The 19,873-nt window shown below is 66.4% G+C and overlaps 1 protein-coding gene across 1 annotated transcript in view; it reads left to right on the top strand.

Annotated features, from left to right (window-relative positions):
* Window positions 1-19,873, top strand: part of SPTBN4 (spectrin beta, non-erythrocytic 4) — a 53,091-nt gene that overhangs the window by 31,305 nt on the left and 1,913 nt on the right. Inside the window, exons 17-21 of the mRNA XM_073322379.1 lie at window positions 2,243-2,445; window positions 6,531-6,621; window positions 10,755-10,889; window positions 13,467-13,730; window positions 15,824-16,285. Of these exons, the coding sequence (XP_073178480.1) occupies window positions 2,243-2,445; window positions 6,531-6,621; window positions 10,755-10,889; window positions 13,467-13,730; window positions 15,824-16,285 (1,155 nt within the window). The remainder of the gene's footprint in view (window positions 1-2,242; window positions 2,446-6,530; window positions 6,622-10,754; window positions 10,890-13,466; window positions 13,731-15,823; window positions 16,286-19,873) is intronic.

Here is a 19,873-nt window from a genome sequence, read left to right as displayed (position 1 = left end):
TACAGGGAGAATAAAATCTCAAATCCTGCACACAGAGCAGGAAGTTACACAGGCTTTTATACATCCTTTTCCCCAGCATACTTATCCAATAGCAAGCTGCCCCAAGTATCCATATAGCCAGCCAATCCAGTTCCCAGCTAGTTCCCTGATTCTCTGTATCATTTGTTAAACTCTACATAAAGCTGCTTTATTCAGCATTGTTCTTCCATATCTCCCCTGTTTGGCCTTGCTTAGTTTCAGGCAGTCTGACTCTGCAACATACTGTTGCAGATTCTCAGCATAACGGCTGCGAGTGCCTCCAGGCGGGGGGGCCAAGGACACTTGGGCCTAGTACACAGAGCTGCTGCGAGTGTCTCCAGGCAGGAGGGGGGGCCAAGGACACCTGGGCCTAGTGCGAGGGGGCTTCATCGACACTCGTGGTCTTCCATCCCCTCGAGTTACCTAGTGGCCATGCCCCAGTGTTCCCAGTTACCTAGTGGCCATGCCCCAGTGTTCCCAACAAAACTGCTAGTTATTCCTAAATACGAATGGCTAATTCATTGCTGGTCACTATTTGGCGTCTGTTACGGCTGAGTCGCTCCCCGGGTTCCCAGCTGGGCTCTAAAGCCCGATTACGCGCACCCCGGCGCCGGAGAAAGGCCAGAAGCTGCATTAGCTGGGTTCGAGTGGATGATTTGTCGGCCGGTTGTTGAGCTGGGACACGGATCATCAAACCGGCCCCTTAGTGCACGAAATCTGAACAGGGTGGGCTCCTGCCCCAAGGGCCCTGTTCCCACCGCTCCCCACCACCCCCTTTCTTCCCAGCCCAGAGTATCCAGAACAGCAGGAAATGGAGCCCCAGGCTCTGCGGGGGGATTAGGAATAAACACTGGCTAAAATGGGGGCTCAACCTTGTCAGAGGAGCAACCGGCAGCCCAGAAACTGGGGAGTCAGGGCCTGTAGTGAGGACCCAGTTCAGGAAAGCACTTGTGAGTTATGATGAGTATTATGGGAGCACCCAGAGGCTACAACCGAGATCAGGGCCCCGTCGCGCCGGGCGCTACCCAGACCCCAGCCAAGATCAGGGCCCCGTCGAGCTGGGTGCTCCCCAGACAGAGTGAGAGACCTGTGTTGTCCTAAAGGGCTTCCAGTCTAAATAGGCCAGGAGTGGGAGGGGAAACTGAGGCCCAGAGAGGGAAAGGACTTGCCCAAGGTCAGCCATCAGGGCAGTGGCGGAGCTGAGCACAGAACCCAGGTCTCCTGACTCCCCTGAAAGAAGCTGCACAACTCTGAGCCTGTGAGCAAGTCCCACTGACGGCCGGGGGGCTGCTAAGGGCTCTGTGTGTCCTGCATCCCCCAGCCGTCAGCCAGCTCCCAGCCTCCCAGGAGCGGGGGGGAAGAGGAGGCCCTAGCTGGAGCCAGTCGGGGGCAGTTATGTCAGTGCCCCGTGCCCTCGCCTCCCGCTCCAGGTGTCGCTCCGGGCAGGCCAGGCAGACGGTTACTGGGAGGAAGCTCTGCTCCGGGGTGGTTGCAGGGCCAGCTCCAACAGAGCTGGCTGCAGACAAGGCCAGGGGAATCCCTGCGGAGAGGGAGCTGCTCTTCCGGGGCAGCGCCTGGGGCTGAGGGCATCAGCTGGGACTTAGGCTCGGGGAATCGCGCGGGTCTCTGCGGGTTCCCCGTCTCTGGCCCCCCTGCGGTGCCCAGCATGAGGGGCTTGACCCAAAGCCCACAGGCTTGGAGCCAGGCCTGAGCCCAGGGGAGCGGCTCTGCTCCTCCGCTCAGGCTGGCAACGGGGGAGCTGGCATTTGCCGCGGCCTGCGTCCAACTGACGCCAACGCAGAGCGACGGCTGCCAGGCGCCTCTGAGCGCAGCTGCCTGGCAGTGGGGCCGCTGTGCGCATGGCCCCAAACATGGCGGAGAAGGAAAGACGGGGAGGGATTTTCTATCCCTGGCTCGGGGAGTGGGTGGGGACTAGTGGTTAGAGCAGGGGTCTGGGAGCCAGGACTCCTGGGTTCTACCCCCAGGTCTGGGAGGGGAGTGGGATCTAGTGGTTATACCGGGGAGAGGGGGATGCTGGGTGCCAGGACTCTCTTCCCAGCTTTATCCCATGACCTGCTGGGTGACCCCAGGCACGTGGCTTCCCCCTCTGTGCCTCAGTTTCCTCCCACTACGGGGGGCCGGTGGGGGGAGTGTGTGGTCGGGGGGAGGTTTGCAGGCTGCCCAAGCGCTGAGTGTTAACCCCTGCCCTCCCGCTCCCCCCCAGGAGTCCACCCTGGCCCACGCGGAGCTCCCCACCACGGTGGAGGCGGTGGAGAAGGCCATCAAGAAGCACAAGGATTTCGTAACCACCATGGAGCTGAGCATGCCGAGGACGACGCTGGCCCTGCAGGCCGGGGAGAGCCTGGTGCGCCAGGGCAGCCCCTACAGCGAGCGCGCCCAGGAGGAGATGGCAGAGCTCAGAGCCAAGTAGGCCCCACACAGCGCCTGGCACGTGCCCCTTCCCGGCCCGAGCCACCTGGCTGTCCCCTCCAGCTGGGCCGCGACTTCCCCAGGGGGCTGCTTCTGGGGGATTGCCCCCCCCGGGCCAAGTGCTGCTTAGCCACCCCGTGACCCCGCCGGGCCCAGGCTCCGGTCAGCCCCTGTCCCACCCACGCACCAGAGACCCGGGTTCAGTCCCCCACTGCACCACGGACTCCGCCGTGACCTCTCACAAGCTCCCTGAGGGGTTCGGGACCAGAGCCCCTCGAAATTGGTAGGGGTCAGGTACGAGTGCCCCTGGGCCCGAGTCTCTCCATGTCCCCCGGGCAATGGGCAGAACAGTGCCACGTGGGCAGAGGGAGGAGACGTCCCTTCGGGACTGGGAGGCGCCCAGAGGCTGCGGTGATGGGGGTACAGGTGCCCCGATGGACAGGAGCCGGTTCCTGCGTGTGGGGGGTGCTGGGGAACCCTGACGTCTGAGATGAAAGGCCCTGGGCTGCCAGTGAAGTGCTTCTCTCCCCTCCGTGCGGTGGGTCGGGTCGGCAGCTGCCACCCCCGCGTCTCCGTTCCCCTTGACCTCTCCAGGCCAGGTGTCCCTCCCGCTAATCTTCTTCCACCCTCGATTACAGTGGAATCGTCAGGATATTTATCCGCGCCCACCGGCTAGAGCCACTGTTGTGGGGTGCGTTTGTAACGAATAACGAGGCACGGGGTTAATTGAATCGTTTGCCTTGGCCTGGGCATCGGTCGTCTGCTCATTCCAGCTCAGTTCGCTGCCCTCCTTTGCCCCGTCTCCTGGGCCGTCCCGAACCTCCTGTCTCGGCTGCCAGGAGAGGCTTAAAAACTAGGCCACTTGGCCTCATTTGCTGGAATTACGCCCTAAAAGAGTATGTGGCGAGGCTTGTGTCCCTCGATTTGGGGCCCGCCCTGGCCAAAGCGAGTGCGTGTGGATCCCGCATTGAATTTGGGGCCCAGTGGGTAGGAGCCGGCTGGGGGTCAGGAGACCCGGCTCTGCCCAGGCACCGGCTGACCAGGGAGCTCTCGACTGCACTCGGTCGCTCAGTTTGCCCAGCTGTTAAATGGGGTCATACGCCCACCCTGCTTTGTATGGCGCTTGGAGGTCCCAGTGGTGGGCGCTGGGTACGAGCTGGGGCCGGTTGTTCTGTCTCTCGCGCTGTTGGGCCGGGTACAGCGGCCTGGCCTGGGTGATGGTGGTCCTGGCAGCAGTGGCTGTGGGAACGAAGGGACGCTGGCAGGCCGGGGCCCAGTGATTCTGTTCCTAATGCTTTCGATTGGTCTGGTCCGTGCTACGGCAGCTCAGGGGGTCCCCAGTCCTGAAGCAGGACCCCCTGTGCCAGGTGCTGCACAGACAGGTCAGAGCCCGTCTCCGCCCGCTCGGATGATTGTGGGTAATTCTCCAGAGTCCTCACCGGGTGCTTTGCCCCGTTTCTTCCCGCCCTGCAGGAGGGCCGAGCCTGCCAGGACCTGGGAGCTTCCTTCTTCAGGGCCTCCCATCCCACGGCCTCTCCCCATGTCCCTGGGGCAGGCGGGGAGCTTGGGTTTGCCCCCACAAAGTGTCTGGAGATAGCACAGCCAGAGCTGAAGCAGCTCTGGGGAAAGGCCCTGGGACTCCTGGCAAAGCCCTTCCCTGGAGATGTAGGACCCATCCCGGGCTCCTCTCAGGACTGATCCGAGCCCCTCGGAGAGGGCGATTGGCTCACAGCTGAGCCTGGATCCCATCGCCGGTCGATGCTCCGCAGGGCTTGGGCCACCCTCCCTCCCTGGCCTGTGGGTTCTGCCCAGCCCGGAGCAAACACCCGCTCTGGGGTCCTGCTTGGCTCCTTGGCTGTGCCTGGCCAGCCGGGGAGCCTCGTGCCAGCCAGACAGTTCAGACCCCTGGTCAGGGTGAAACCCATGTGTGCTGAACTCCCAGTCAAGTCAGGGGAGGCTGGTGAGTAGCGCAGTGGGACTGGGAGTGGGGGTGTGACGAAGTGGGACTGTTCTTAATGTTTCCTCTGAATACTGTAGGGGTGCCTCAGTTTCACCTATGCATTTCTTAAGTCTCTAGGTGGTGGGATAAGGGGGTGTAATTGTTCCAGAGCATGGCCCGGGGACTCGGTGACAGGGGGTCAGAACACCTGGATTATCTGCTGTTTCCCCCCCCTTTGCCTCAGTTTCCCCATTGTCTGTTCAGACTGGGAGCTCTTTGGAGCAGGGACTGTCTCTGGTGCTGTCTGTGCCATGCCTGGCACAGCGGGGCCCTGATCTCCGCTGGGGTCTGGGCAGCGCCTGGCACCACGGGGCCCTGATCTCGGCCGGGGCCTGATCTCAGTCGGGGTCTGGGCAGCACCCGGCACAACGGGACCCTGATTTCGGCCGGGGTCTGGGCAGCGCCAGGCTCGACGGGGCCTTGATCTCAGTCGGGGTCTGGGTAGCGCCAGGCTCGACGAGGCCCTGGTCTCGGGTGGGGTCTGGGTAGCGCCCGGCTCGACGGGGCCCTGATCTCGGTTGGGGTCTGGGCAGCGCCCGGCACGACGGGACCCTGATCTCTGTCGGGGTCTGGGCAGCGCCCGGCACGACGGGGCCCTGATCTCAGCTGGGGTCTGGGCAGCGCGCGGCGTGATGGGGCCTGATCTCGGCTGGGATCTGGGCAGCGCCCAGCACGACGGGGCCCTGATCTCGGCCGGGGTCTGGGCAGCGCCCGGCATGACGGGGCCCTGATCTCGGCCGGGGTCTGGGCAGCGCCCGGCATGACGGGGCCCTGATCTCGGCCGGGGTCTGGGCAGTGCCCGGCATGACGGAGCCCTGATCTCGGCCGGGGTCTGGGCAGCGCCCAGCGCGACGGGACCCTGATCTCGGCCGGGGTCTGGGCAGCGCCCGGCATGACGGGGCCCTGATCTCGGTCGGGGTCTGGGCAGCGCCCGGCATGACGGGGCCCTGATCTCGGTAGGGGTCTGGGCAGCGCCCGGCATGACGGGGCCCTGATCTCGGTCGGGGTCTGGGCAGCGCCCGGCGTGACGGGACCCTGATCTCGGCCGGGGTCTGGGCAGCGCCCGGCACGACGGGGCCCTGATCTCGGTCGGGGTCTGGGCAGCGCCCGGCATGACGGGGCCCTGATCTCGGTCGGGGTCTGGGCAGCGCCCGGCGTGACGGGGCCCTGATCTCGGTCGGGGTCTGGGCAGCGCCCGGCGTGACGGGGCCCTGGTCTCGGCCGGGGTCTGGGCAGCGCCCGGCACGACGGGGCCCTGATCTCGGCCGGGATCTGGGCAGCGCCCGGCACGACGGGGCCCTGATCTCGGCCGGGATCTGGGCAGCGCCCGGCACGACGGGGCCCTGATCTCGGCCGGGATCTGGGCAGCGCCCGGCGTGACGGGGCCCTGATCTCGGCCGGATCTGGGCAGCGCCCGGCGTGACGGGGCCCTGATCTCGGCCGGATCTGGGCAGCGCCCGGCACGACGGGGCCCTGATCTCGGCCGGATCTGGGCAGCGCCCGGCACGACGGGGCCCTGATCTCGGCCGGGATCTGGGCAGCGCCCGGCACGACGGGGCCCTGATCTCGGCCGGGATCTGGGCAGCGCCCGGCACGACGGGGCCCTGATCTCGGCCGGGATCTGGGCAGCGCCCGGCACGACGGGGCCCTGATCTCGGCCGGGATCTGGGCAGCGCCCGGCACGACGGGGCCCTGATCTCGGCCGGGATCTGGGCAGCGCCCGGCACGACGGGGCCCTGATCTCGGCCGGGATCTGGGCAGCGCCCGGCACGACGGGGCCCTGATCTCGGCCGGGATCTGGGCAGCGCCCGGCACGACGGGGCCCTGATCTCGGCCGGATCTGGGCAGCGCCCGGCACGACGGGGCCCTGATCTCGGCCGGGTCTGGGCCCTGATCTGGGTCTCTCGATGCTCCTGAAATGCAGTGACAGCCGGGCGCGTTTGGAGACAGGCGCTATGAAGGGCAGGTCTCCTGCTGGGTGTTTCCACCTCTGCTCCTGGGATCCCTCCGGCTGGAAGGCCCTGGCGAGGGGCAGAGCAGCGGGAACCGCAGGGAGCTGAGCCAGCACCTTTCGTTTCTGCAGGAGCCACCGGAACTTCCAGCTGGCCCAGGAGCGGATGCAGCAGCTGACCGACCACTTGGGTCTGCAGCGTTTCCTGCAGAACTGTCACGAGGTGCGGCCCCGGCCCCGTGTGGGGTGACGTGCGTCCTGCAGCCGGCAGCCCCACGCTCACGGCTCCCCGCCTGCTGCTGGCATTTCTGGCGGGGCTCTGTTCCCATGGGCGCTTGGCTTTCCCACGGGCCAGGGTGCGCCAAGGAGCCAGGCTGCCCGTGGCTGGGGCGAGCAGGGCACTGACCTCGGCGGGGACCTGTTGGGTCGGCCGTGCAGAGTGGCGTTCTGCACCGCTTCCTCGCCGAGCTCCGGGAAGGAGCAGGGGGCGCCCTGGCTCCAGAGGGGCCCGCTTGGGATGCCTCAATGGGGGGCTCAGCACTGTCTGGAGTCGGGGGGGACGCATGGGGGGAGTTGGACTCCTGGTCTCCAAACCTCTCCTCCCGAGCTGGACACTTGCATTGAGCAGCCCCGCAGTGCCAGCTGGGCCTGGAGACGGGGCGAACGCTCCAGGTGGGCCGCGGCTGGCGGCAACGTCAGGGTGCAGAACCGGGGCAGGGGGCTGGGAATCCCTGTCGGGAAATAGAGTCCAGCCAAGTCTCTCCACCACCTCTGCCCACAGCGCTGGCCTCGGGGGCATGGACAGAGCCTTCACTGAGCTGGGCTGGCTGCATGGCAGCTCAGCCCCCGTCTGTCTCCTCATGGGTGGCGGAAGTGGCTGGGATGGCCAAGGCTCCCCAGCATGGCCGGGCCAGGGGGCTGCGGCTGGGGGACGCGCCCTGGCACTGTGGTGAGGGGTGCCAGGGGGCAGAGGGGCAGGATCGCTGAGGGGCTGGACGCAGACCTAGCGAGGGGCTGCCTGGCAGCCAGCGGGGCGTACGTGGGGATGGGGGACGGACGATGCAGTCAGGCAGAAGGGGAGCCCCATGCATCCAAGAGCTGAATTCAGCCCCAGCCGCTGATTATTTCAATAGCGAAATGTATTCGGGCTCCTGCCTCATTTGCGTGGCTAGCCCTGCCCCCACCCAGCACTGCCTCTAATTAGGGCAGCTGGTGCGTTTCCAGGCAGCACGGGTGCTATGGTAATGAATTGTGCTGGGGGGAGAGGGGCAGGCCCAGCGCATGGCGCTCCGCAATCTGCCCCCTTTCTCCGAGCTGGCTCCGGTGCTTGCGGGCGGCTCGGGGCCTGAGCCAGCCCTGGGCACAGCTGGGCATTGACGAGCAGCTGCGGTGCCCCCGACTTTCCTGCCAGGGCCCTTAGCTCAGGGCTGCCCACAGAGCACGTGAGTGTAGGTTGGGAGTGAGGGGCACCGGCAGAGCTGGGGGGCCCAGGGCTGGGCTAGCAGGGGCTGTGGATCGGGAGCGAGGGGCACCGGCAGAGCTGGGGGGCCCAGGGCTGGGCTACCAGGGGCTGCGGGTCGGGAGTGAGGGGCACCGGCAGAGCTGGGGGGCAGGGCTGGGCTACCAGGGGCTGCGGGTTGGGTGTGAGGGGCACCGGCAGAGCTGGGGGGAGGCGGAAGAGGAGGGCTGGAATAACAATGGGGCTGTGGAGTGACTGGGCCAGGGCCCCAGCTGGTGTAAACCAGCGTAGCTGCATTAATGTAAATAGAATTGGGCCAATTTACACCAGCTGAGAATCTGGCCCACTCATGGCTCCAGGGCAAGCACCCGGGGCTTTGTGGGCCAGCCCCTCTGCGGGTGTCAGCCAGCCCGTGGTCCCAGCAGAGCGATGCTGATTTACACCAGCTGGGGATTGGGCCCCTTGCCCCAGGCCCTGCTGCACAGCTGGAGACAGGACACACACACGCCCCCGGCCCCTGCGCCAGGCGGCCCCGGCTCCCCCTTCCTGCGGCCAGCCCCACCCGCCGGGGACGGGTCCCTCCCGCCTCCTGTCCAGCCCCAGTGCCGAGAGCAGCTGGCAGGTGAGGCCTGGCACGGCGAGGGGGTGACCGGGCCAGGGTTGAGTGTCACTGCGACCGTGTGGGCCAGGATTCGGCCCGGCTGCCCCCTCCCTGCCGTGCAGGGGGCTCTGGGACAGGTCGGTGGATTGACATGCAGGACGGGGCAGCAGATATAACTAGCCAGGGGGATGCTCCAGCCCTGCCCCTCTGGAAATGCTCAGAAAGCAGCTCTGGGCCCAGGGGTGCTGGCGAGAGGATCCCAACGGCCCCTTCTGGCCTGGGAAGCCGTTACCTGCGGGGCTGCCAGTGCCCCGATGCAGGCAGATCCAGCTGCAGTGACCCGGGTTCTAGTTAACCCGGCGCCCGTTGGAGCGGGGCGCAGCCCAGGGTGCAACTGCTGGGAGATTGGGCCCCGTAGAGCGTGGGGGGGGGGCGTCGCTGGGACATGGGCCCCTGCAGCCTGGGAGTCCTGGGATGCTGGAGGGGCCCTGGGATGCTGGACTCTGGGAAGGGGAGGCGGGTCTAGTGGTTAGAGCGGGAGGCTGGGAGCCAGGATGCCTGGGTTCTGTCCCTGGCTCTGCCCCAGCCTCCCTGTGTGGCTGGATCTCTCGGGGTCGGTGGCAGGAGAGGGGTGGGGTGTTTCGGGTCCATTTGCTTGGAAGACCTGGGGGAGCCATTGGCAGGGCCCAGAGAAGGTCACGGGCCGTCCCTCTCTGGGGGGGTCAGTGCTGAGTCGCACCTGGAGCCTGACCCCCTCCACAGCTCCTCAGGGCACCAAAGGGAGGTGAATCCAGATCCTGGGGTGTCCAGAATTGTCCCCATAGCTTCCCCTCTACCTGTCTGTCCCTCTGTCTGTCCCCACACCGCTTGTCTGTCCATCCCCACATGGACCCGTCTGTCCATCCTCTGTCCACAGATCTACCCCCTGTCCTTCTCCATAGCTACCCTGTCCGTCCATCCCCACACCTGCCCCTCCATCTGTCCCCATAGCTTCCCTGTCTGTCTGTCCCTCTGTCCGTCCCCACACCGCTCGTCTGTCTGTCCCCACACTGACCCCTCTGTCCGTCCCCACACGGACCTGTCTGTCCGTCCTCTGTCCCCAGTCCCATCTACGCCCTCCATAGCTACCCTGTCCGTCCATCCCCACACCTGCCCCTCCGTCCGTCCCCATAGCTTCCCTGTCTGTCTGTCCCTCTGTCCGTCCCCACACCGCTCGTCTGTCTGTCCCCACACTGACCCCTCTGTCCGTCCCCACACGGACCCGTCTGTCCGTCCTCTGTCCCCAGTCCCATCTACGCCCTCCATAGCTACCCTGTCCGTCCATCCCCACACCTGCCCCTCCGTCCATCCCCATAGCTACCCTGTCTGTCTGTCCCTCTGTCTGTCCCCACACTGACCCCTCTGTCCGTCCCCACACGGACCCGTCTGTCCGTCCTCTGCCCCCAGTCCCATCTACCCCCTCCATAGCTACCCTGTCCGTCCATCCCCACACCTGCCCCTCCGTCCGTCCCTCTGTCTGTCCCCACACCGCTCGTCTGTCTGTCCCCACACTAACCCCTCTGTCCGTCCCCACACGGACCCGTCTGTCCGTCCTCTGCCCCCAGTCCCATCTACCCCCTCCATAGCTACCCTGTCCGTCCATCCCCACACCTGCCCCTCCGTCCGTCCCCATAGCTTCCCTGTCTGTCTGTCCCTCTGTCCGTCCCCACACCGCTCGTCTGTCTGTCCCCACACTGACCCCTCTGTCCGTCCCCACACGGACCCGTCTGTCCGTCCTCTGTCCCCAGTCCCATCTACGCCCTCCATAGCTACCCTGTCCGTCCATCCCCATAGCTACCCTGTCTGTCTGTCCCTCTGTCTGTCCCCACACTGACCCCTCTGTCCGTCCCCACACGGACCCGTCTGTCCGTCCTCTGCCCCCAGTCCCATCTACCCGCTCCATAGCTACCCTGTCCGTCCATCCCCACACCTGCCCCTCCATCTGTCCCCATAGCTTCCCTGTCTGTCCCTCTGTCCGTCCCCACCCCGACCCCTCTGCCTGCCTGTCTCTGTTCTCACGTGGCCCCGGCCCCCCAGCCCAGCAGGGTCACGCCCCAGCTGAGCTGGGAGCCCCCCCCGGGCCCGGCTGATGCAAGGCGCCGTGCGGGGCCGGGCTCCCCTCCCCAGCGCAGCCGCCCGGCCCCGCAGGACGCGCGGGGGGGACGCGGCGCGGGTGGCTGCGGCAGCGGGGGCTGAGCGGGGCGGGGCGGGGCGCGGGGCGGGGACCCCGCGGCTCAGCCCCGCTCTGTGCCCGCAGCTGGCCGGCTGGATGAAGGAGAAGCGGCCCATGGCCGGGGACCCGGCGGCCAAGCCCCCCCAGCGCTGGCTGCGGCACCGGGCGTTCCTGGCCGAGCTGGCGCAGAACCGCGAGTGGCTGGAGCAGATCGAGCAGGTGAGGAGGGGAGAGCGGGTGCGCCCCGGGAGGGACCCCCCCACCCCCCGGCCCTCCCCCAGCCCCCCACTCCCCCAGCCTCCCCCACCCCCCCGGCCCTCCCCCAGCCCCCCACTCCCCCAGCCTCCCCCACCCCCCCACCCCCCCGGCCCTCCCCCAGCCTCCCCCACCCCCCCGGCCCTCCCCCAGCCTCCCCCACCCCCCCGGCCCTCCCCCAGCCCCCCACTCCCCCAGCCTCCCCCGCGGGCTCAGCTCGTTCCCTGCCCCGGGGAGGGACGCCCCGACGCCCCGCTCCTCTCCGTCCCCGGGGCAGGGGTGCCCGGCCTGGCACGGTGCCCGGCCCTTGCCTTGCGCGCCCTGGGGCGGAAGGTCGGGGGTCCCTATGAGAACAGGCCCCGGCCCTGCCGCCTGCCGTTCGCAGCATTGGCACCGGGGGACGTGTCCCGGCCTGGGCGTCCGGGCTGGCATCTCGGCCGCCGGCGTGTGCGCTGCGGAGGGGGGGGGGCGTCGGGGGGGCCTCACCCCCGCAGCCGCCTGCTCTCGGTGGGCTGCCGCAGCGCGGACCCCCGGCCTGCAGGGTGGGCGCCCGGGGCGGCCCTGCCGGAGGCCCCGAGACGGCTCCGGGGGTAAAGCTGGAGGGACTCCAGGGAGCTGCACCAAGGGGACCGGACCTGGGGCCTGCGTCTCCCCCCGCCCCAATAAACCCCCTGACGTTAAATTGTCCTTCGGGCGCAGCAGCGGGGGGGGGGGGGCGCTGCCTGCCGCTCGGACCAGCTCCTAAGCAGGCGTAAGTGGGTGTCGCGCTGGGCGCCGGGCAGGGAACAGGCCCCCGGCTGGCACCGTCTGCGCCCTGAGCGGAGCCGCGGCCCAGCGATCCGAAGCGCCCGCCCGGCTCAGGCGCTGCCGGCCCGTGCGCTGGGCACGGAACCACCGCGTGCCCCCGCCGTGAGCCCCGAGCCCGGGGGTGGCGGGGGGGGACCTGCGATCCCCCTCGCCCAGCGGGTGGGGGGGTCAGACTAGCTCACACTGCAGAGCCGAGCCCGCTGTGCCCACAGGCTGGGGCCGGGGCCAGAGCCCAGCGCCAGGGAGAGGCAGGGGGCTCCGCGGCTCGCAGGGGTCCGGCCGCCCCCCGCCCCCGGAAAGGGTTGGATTCAGGGGGGGGACCGTCTCCCCTAGGTCTGGCTCTGGGCGCTGCTGGGAGCAGGGGCTGGGCCCGGGGGTCGCACAAGGGATGCCAGGGTGCTTCGCAGACGCAGAGGGCTGGGGGGCGGCCTGTGTCCTCCACCGACCTCCTTTGGTGTGAGGGAGCCCTGCGGGGGGAACCCTGGGGGGCACAGAGACCTTTCCCAGGCAGAAGCCATGAGGCTGCTTATAAAATGTGTGTGCTGGGGGGGTGTATCCGTGTCCCCCCCAGCAGCGTGTGTGTTTCTGAAGCCTTGTCCCCCCCCAGCTGCGTGTGTGTTTCTGGAGCCGTGTCCCCCCCCAGCTGCGTGTGTGTTTCTGGAGCCGTGTCCCCCCCCAGCTCTGTGTGTGTTTGTGGATCCATGTCCCCCCCCAGCAGCGTGTGTGTTTGTGGAGCCGTGTCCCCCCCCAGCTGTGTGTGTGTTTGTGGAGCCGTGTCCCCCCCCAGCAGTGTGTGTGTGGAGCCATGTCCCCCCCCAGCTGTGTGTGTGTGGAGCCGTGTCCCCCCCCAGCAGTGTGTGTGTGGAGCCGTGTCCCCCCCCAGCTGTGTGTGTGCGCGTGGATCCGTGTTCCCCCCCCAGCAGTGTGTGTGTGTGTGGAGCCGTGTTCCCCCCCCAGCTGTGTGTGTGTTTGTGGATCCGTGTCCCCCCCAGCCGTGTGTGTGCGCGTGGATCCATGTCCCCCCCAGCTCTGTGTGTGTGTAGCCGTGTCCCCCCCCCAGCTGTGTGTGCGCGTGGATCCGTGTCCCCCCCAGCTCTGTGTGTGTGTGTGGAGCCGTGTCCCCCCCCCAGCTGTGTGTGCGCGTGGATCCGTGTCCCCCCCAGCCGTGTGTGTGTGTAGCCGTGTGTGTGCGCGTGGATCCGTGTCCCCCCCAGCTGTGTGTGTGTGTAGCCATGTCCCCCCCCAGCTGTGTGTGCGCGTGGATCCGTGTCCCCCCCAGCCATGTGTGTGTGTAGCCGTGTGCCCCCCCAGGCACAATGGGGCCCTGATCTCAGTTGGGGTCTGAGCAGCACCCGGCGCAACGGGGCCCTGATCCCAGCTGATGTCTCTGGGCACTACTGTGATACGCTGACGTACCGCTGGGGACTAAGGGTGCATGGTGCAGGTGCCGAGCCGGGTTCTGGCTGGGCGGGGGGCGGGGGGCGGTTACAGGTCTGCGCCTGCCTTGCCAAAGCTAGGACAGGCGCAGGCAGGCGTCAGGAGCCGTCCCCGCAGCCCTGCAACCCCGTTGACGGGTTCTGGGCCCGAGGGGGTGAAATCCTGCCCCGCTGACCTCACTGGGGCCAGGATCCCAGCCCTCGCGGAGCCGCGGGGTCCCAGGCTGGGCCTGGGCGCCGGGCCTGGCTTTGCAGCAGAGGGTGAGTCTGGCCCTGATCCTGCCCTCTGCCCGCACAGGAAGGCCGGCAGCTCCTTGAGGAGAAGCCGGAGCTGGCCGGCTCGGTGAGGAAGCAGCTGGAAGAGATCCGGCAGTGCTGGGCAGAGCTCGAGAGCACGTCGCAGGCCAGGGCCCAGCAGCTCTTCGAGGCCAGCAAGGCGGAGCAGCTGGTGCAGAGCTATGCGGACCTGGACAAGAGGCTGGTGAACATGGAGGGGCAGCTGCAGGCTGTGGATGCTGGTGCCAGCCTGGCCACCGTCAACAACCAGCTGAAGAAACTCCAGGTAGGGCTGGGCGGGGCCCAGCTGGGAGGGGGCTGGACGTGGGATACCAAGCCCAGCACGTGGGGATGCTGCATGGAGGCAGTGTGAAGGGGTGGACTGGGCGTCCGGACTCCTGGGTTCTCTCCCAGCTCTGGGAACGGAGGGGGGTCTAGTGGTTAGAGCAGGGGGATTGGGAGCCAGGACTCTGTGTTTGCAGTTGGCCAAGCCGTTTCTGCAGCCGTGGTGCCAGTCCCTGGAGTGGCTGGGAGGGGCCTGGCCCTGATTCCCAGTCACGTTCACACCCCTGTGAGGCCCGGTCTGGCTGCTGGTGTCGGGAGACGACCTGTCACTGAGGACAGGCTGCCTAGGAGCAGATTGCCAAGCACCGCGCTGCTGGCGGATAACCCCAGTGAGGGGGACACTGGGGCAGCCCTTTGGATTCCGCACGTCTTGGCCCGTTGTGCTGGGAAGTGGGGGTGCAGTAGATCCCACCTTTGCCACCAGTTGTCACAGAGTCCCCGGGCGATGCTCTGGGACTGCTCCCTACGAAGCCAGGCAGGACTCTGGGGGAGTCTCCTCTCTGGGAGCAGCCTGTCTTCAGGACACACAGCTCACCCGGCTTCCACCTTCCTGGGTCCGACCTTGGAGCCTTCAGCATCCTCTGCCCTTCCGTGCGCTTCCCACAGCGAGTCTGCCCAGGCGGGGTCCTGGGGAAGCCAGAGGGTCCTGCCCCCCAACTCCGCAGCCAGACGGGACTCTGAGCCAGCCAGTAAAACAGAGGTTTATTAGACGACAGGAACATGGTCTACCACAGAGCTTGTAGGTGCAGAGAACAGGACCCCTCAGCTGGGTCCATTCTGGGGGGCAGTGAGCCAGACAACCAAGTCTGCCCTTCACTCCATGTCCCAGCCAGCCCCAAACTGAAACTCCCTCCAGCCCCTCCTCCTCTGGGCTTTGTCCCTTTCCCATCATCTAGAGACTTAAGAACTGCCTAGGGGAAACTGAGGCACCCCTACAGTATTCAGAGGAAATATTCAGAACAGTCCCGCTTCGTTACATCCCCAGAAGCTGGGGTCCGATGGCGGCCGTGGTCAGTCGCCGGGGCCTGTAATCCCGGGTTTGAGATCCATGCCCGGCTGGGGAGCCCTGCTTCCTCCAGCCTAGCTCAGTTCACCCTGACCGCTCCCAGCCAGGTGCAGCTGCCCAGGAGTAACTAACTCGGTGTTGCAGACTCAGAAACGCTGGGCTGGATCCCCGGGGCCCCGAGTGATCCCAGGCCCCGCGCCGTGGCAGGCTGGCGTCTAACCTAACGAGGGCCCTGGCACTGGGGCATGGCGGGGGGACCTTCGCAGGCACAGCGATGTGCATACCAGGGAGACCGTCTCTTTGCTTCCATTGCCACCGAGATATGGGAAATGAGTCCCAGGTGGCTTTCCCCCAGCCGCCCCTGAGGCGGGATCGGGGCTCATTCGTCTCCGGAAGGAGAACAGCCTCCTGCGGGCCCGGGGCAGGAAGAGGGCTGCTCGGGGAAGCGCTGAAAGCCCCGGGCCTGATCCCTTCCCGCTGCCCCTCTGTGAAGACAGCACCATGAGGCGATTTCACAGGGGCCGGCCAGAGCGGAGGGGCCAGATCCCAAGTGGGTGCAAATTAGCGCAGCTCCATGGGTCCCAACCACCGCTGCCTGCTGCCTGCCCCCTTCCCGGTCACTCCAGCGCAGGGTGCGTGGAAGGGAAGCATTTCACGCCCATCATGCGCCGGTGGGGACGAGCAGCTGGGAGTCAGGCCCCCAGGAGCTACAGGCTGGGGATCGGGCCCTGTTGGCTCCTGTGCAGTGACACAGTGCCTGACGTGCCGGCCGTGGGTCCAAGTGGCCCTCACAGGGGCTCCTGTCTCTAGTTAGTGGCCCGGGCAGGGCCGGGGGTGGGCTGGGAGGCGAGTCCCATTCTCCAGCAAGAACGTGGCTCGTAAAGGTCGAGGTGAGAAGGACCCCGTGTGATCGTTTGCCGTCCTGCACCGTGCCCGGCCCGTGCCTCCCTCCAGCCCCCGGCCTTGCCGCCCTGCCCCCGACGCTCAGCCCCTGGCCCTCACCCCTCTGCTGTCTCTCTCTCTCGCAGACGATGGAGTCGCAGATGGAGGAGTGGTACAAAGAGGCCGGGCAGCTCCAGGCGCAGCTGGCCTCCCTGCCCCTGGAGCCGGCCAGCAAGGAGGCGGTGGACGAGAAGCAGAACGCGGTGGGGACACGGATTGTCCGCCTCATCGAGCCCCTGAAAGAGAGGAGGAGGATCCTGCTGGCTTCCAAGGAGGTGCATCAGGTCTGCCGCGACCTGGAGGACGAGATCGTAAGTCGGGGATTGCCGGGGGGACGAGGGGCAGCTTCCCATCCCCTGCCCCAGTTCCAGGAGCTGGCCAGTGGCTCCCAGCAGGCAGGGACCCAGTTAGAGCCCCAGTCACCAGAAAGGCCAGGGATGGAGGGGGCTGGGGAGGTGGAGTTCCCGGCTGCCCAAGCAGTGTCGGGGCGGCCCCACACCTGCGAGGTGGGGCCCTGTGGGGCCGGGCACTGGTGCATTCTGAGATCGGTGGAACGCCGCGGATTTGCACACGCTGGGGGGCTGGCCCTGATAAATCCAGTGGAGTGACACCAGTTTACACCAATGGAGTGACACCGGGGGGGATTGTCAAGACTTCCTTGGGGAACCCCACTCGGCTGAAAATGGTCAGGAGCGCATCGGCCACGGTGTCTGCTTCAATGGAAGCTAAGGGCACTGCCTCGGGGTAGCGGGTGGCAAAATCTACCACCACCAGAATGTATTTCTTCCCCGACCGGGTCGTCTTGCTGAGAGGCCCCACGATGTCCATGGCCACCTTCTGGAAAGGCTCCTCTATGATGGGCAAAGGTCTCAAAGCCGCTTTCCCCTTGTCCCGGGCCTTCCCCACCCTCTGACAGGGGTCACAGGATCGGCAATACTGCCGGACCGTGGTAAAGACCCCGGGCCAGTAAAAGTTCTGTAGCAACCTCTGCCGGGTGCGCCGGATTCCCTGGTGCCCTGCGAGGGGGATGTCATGGGCCAGGTGCAGGAGCCTGCAGCGATACTTCTGGGGGACCACCAGCTGCCTCCTGATCCCACAGGACTCTACTTCCCTTGTGGGAGCCCATTCTCGGTACAGGAACCCCTTCTCCCACAGGAACCTCTCCTGGCAGCCTCTCCTCATGGTCCGTCCCACCCTGAGGTCGGCCAGGTCCCTGAGCTTCCGCAAGGAGGGATCTTTCCTCAACTCGGCCTGGAACTCAGCAGCTGGGGCAGGGACGGGGCCCGGTTCCCTCTCGCTGGCCAGGTCTGAGGCCTCCGCCTCTCTAAGCCGTGCCCCTCGGCCCTCCCTCCCCACCAGGGTAGGGTCCTGCGCCTCCGGTGTGATACCCTCCCCGAGGTCAGGGCGCAGTGCCCCTCGCCGGCTCTGGCTACGCGTCACAACCAGGGCGGCCTGGGGCTTGCTTGGCCAGTCCTCTAGGTCTCCCCCCATCAAAACTTCAGTGGGCAAATGGTGGTATACCCCCACATCCTTGGGGCCCTCCTTGGCCCCCCATTTCAGGTGTACCCTTGCCACGGGCACCTTAAATGGGGTCCCGCCCACCCCTGTCAGGGTCAGATAGGTGTTGGGCACCACCCGATCTGGGGCCACCACCTCGGGCCGGGCCAGCGTCACCTCCGCGCCCGTATCCCAGTATCCATTGACCTTCCTCCCATCCACCTCCAGGGGAACAAGGCACTCTCTCCGGAGGGACAGCCCCGCGCCCACCCTGTAAACTGAGCACCCTGAGTCCAGAGCCTCCAGCCCTCTGGTGGAGCTGGCCTGGGGTACTCTTCCCTCCGGGGCAGGTGGTAAACTGGTAGGCCCCCTTTCCTGGGTCGTCTGCCCCTCGTCCAGCTGGGTCCCTACCCAGTTAACCCTGGGTAGGTTGGGTCTGCTCAGTCTGTCCCTGAGCCCGGGGCACTGGGACCGTACGTGGCCTCTCTGGCCACAGTGATAGCAGCTCAGGTCACGTTGGTCCCCTCGAGCAGGTCGGAGGGGCCCGACGCCAGGCGTTCCCCTTGGGAGGGGGTTCTCCCTATTTCCCCGCTGGGAGGCCCCCTGGTGACTCTCTCTCTGCATCGGGGGGGGCCTGTTCTTTTGGGGCTCCTCCCGGCTACCCCCTGACCGACTGTTCACAAACTCGTCGGCCAGCTGCCCTGCGTGCTGGGGGTTCTCGAGCTTTTTGTCCACCAGCCACAGCCTCAGGTCGGACGGGCACTGATCATACAGTTGCTCCAGTACGATTAGGTCAAGCAGGTCCTCTTTAGCTCGGGCCCCAGCTGTCCACTTGCGGGCATATCCCTGCATCCGGTTGGCCAGTTGTAGGTAGGTGACCTCAGGCGTTTTACGCTGACTCCGGAACCTTCTCCGGTACATCTCGGGGGTCAGCCCAAACTCACGGAGCAGGGCCTGTTTGAACAGTTCATAGTCCCCTGCCTCCGCCCCTGTCATTCGGCTGTACACCTCCACGGCTTTGGGGTCCAGTAAGGGGGTGAGGAACTGGAGCCTGTCTGCAGGGTCAACCCTGTGCAGCTCGCAGGCATTCTCAAAGGCCGTCAGGAAGCTATCCATGTCCTCCCCCTCCTTCCGCTGGGCCAGGAAGCACTTATCAAAGCTCCTTGCAGTCTTGGGTCCCCCCGCACTCACCGCAGCCGCAGCCGGGGCCCCACTGCTCCTCAGCCTGGCCAGCTCCAGTTCATGCTGCCTTTGTTTCTCCTTCTCATGACGCTCCCTCTCCTTCTCCTGACGCTTCCTCTCCTTCTCCTCCTGCTCATGTTGACGTTGTTTCTCCTCATGTTGTTTCTCCTCATGTTGACGTTGTTCATGATCCTCCAGCTCCCTCATTTTCATCTCCCTCTCCCATTCCAGCCGCCTCCGCTCTAGGGATGGGGAGCTCCGCCGGGAGGATCCCCTGCTGGGTGCCGGGGTCAGGGTGCCCTCGGTATTCGCTGGGCTTCCCCCAACCCCTCCCCCGGACATAGGTAGGAAGGGTCTCGGGATGTCCTCAGCAGCAGTCTGACCCCTCCCAGCCCGGTCAGGCCCCAGGGCCCCCGCTGCGTCCGCCGGGTGGCTTCCCTCAGGGACAGGGATCGGGTCATCCAAGCGATCCCTCTCCTCCAGCTGGGCAATCAGCTGTTCCTTGGTGGACCTCCCGATGCGCAGCCCCCTCTGCCTGCACAGCTCCACCAGGTCACTCTTCAGGCGTTTAGCGTACATCTCCCTGCTGGCCCCTCGCAGGCCGGGCAGCTTCCCACGGTTTCCAGGAAAAGCCCCTCGTGTGCCGGTCCTTCTTGAGGTCACCACCTCTTTGCCAGGGTCGAGCTGCAGACTCCTCCGCCCCTGGGACCGCTCGCTGCAATCCCCTGGGGGACCCTGTTACTGCAAAAGTCTTTCTCTCTGGTCACACATTCCCAGGGGTTAACCGCCCCCCGAAACCGTCTCTCTCTGAATCTTCAGCACGCCTGGTCCCCGTCAATTCCCCTTCGTTTTACTGCTCCCCAGTCACTTACTGCAGGAAGCGCCGTTCACGGGGTGCAGTAGATCCCACCGCTGCCACCAGTTGTCACGGAGTGTGGGGGAGTCCAGGCCCTGCACCCCTCTTCCTGGGATCCACTGAGACTCTCAGCCAGCCAGTAAAACAGAAGGTTTATTGGACAACAGGAACAGTCCCAAACAGAGCTTGTGGGTACAACCAGGACCCCTCAATCACGTCCTTCTGGGGGAGCAGGGAGCTTAGACCCCAGCCCTGGGGTTCCCTGTGTTCCTCCCCCCAGCCCCAAACTGAAACTAAACCCACCCAGCAGGTTCCCTGCTGCAGCCCCTGTTCACATTCCTGGGCAGAGGTGTTACCTCCCCTTCCCCCTCCTGGCTCAGGTGACAGGCTCTCAGGTCTCCCATCCCCAGGGCACATTCCCAGGTCAACGCTCCCCCCTCCCTGCTGAGTCACATCGTCACAGGGATCTTGTTATGCTTATAAGTAAAACACACACCCCCCAGATGGTCTTCCAGTTCCCAGTCTGGCGTAGCCCGAGTCAATCCAACGGCCAGGCAGACTGAGCGCGAGTGAGGAGCTGGGCTCTGTCAGTCGCGATCCG

The sequence above is a fragment of the Lepidochelys kempii genome, chromosome 23, assembly GCF_965140265.1.
Source record: "Lepidochelys kempii isolate rLepKem1 chromosome 23, rLepKem1.hap2, whole genome shotgun sequence".
NCBI classification, from domain to species: domain Eukaryota; kingdom Metazoa; phylum Chordata; order Testudines; family Cheloniidae; genus Lepidochelys; species Lepidochelys kempii.
This window is presented reverse-complemented; position numbering and strand designations above follow the sequence as displayed.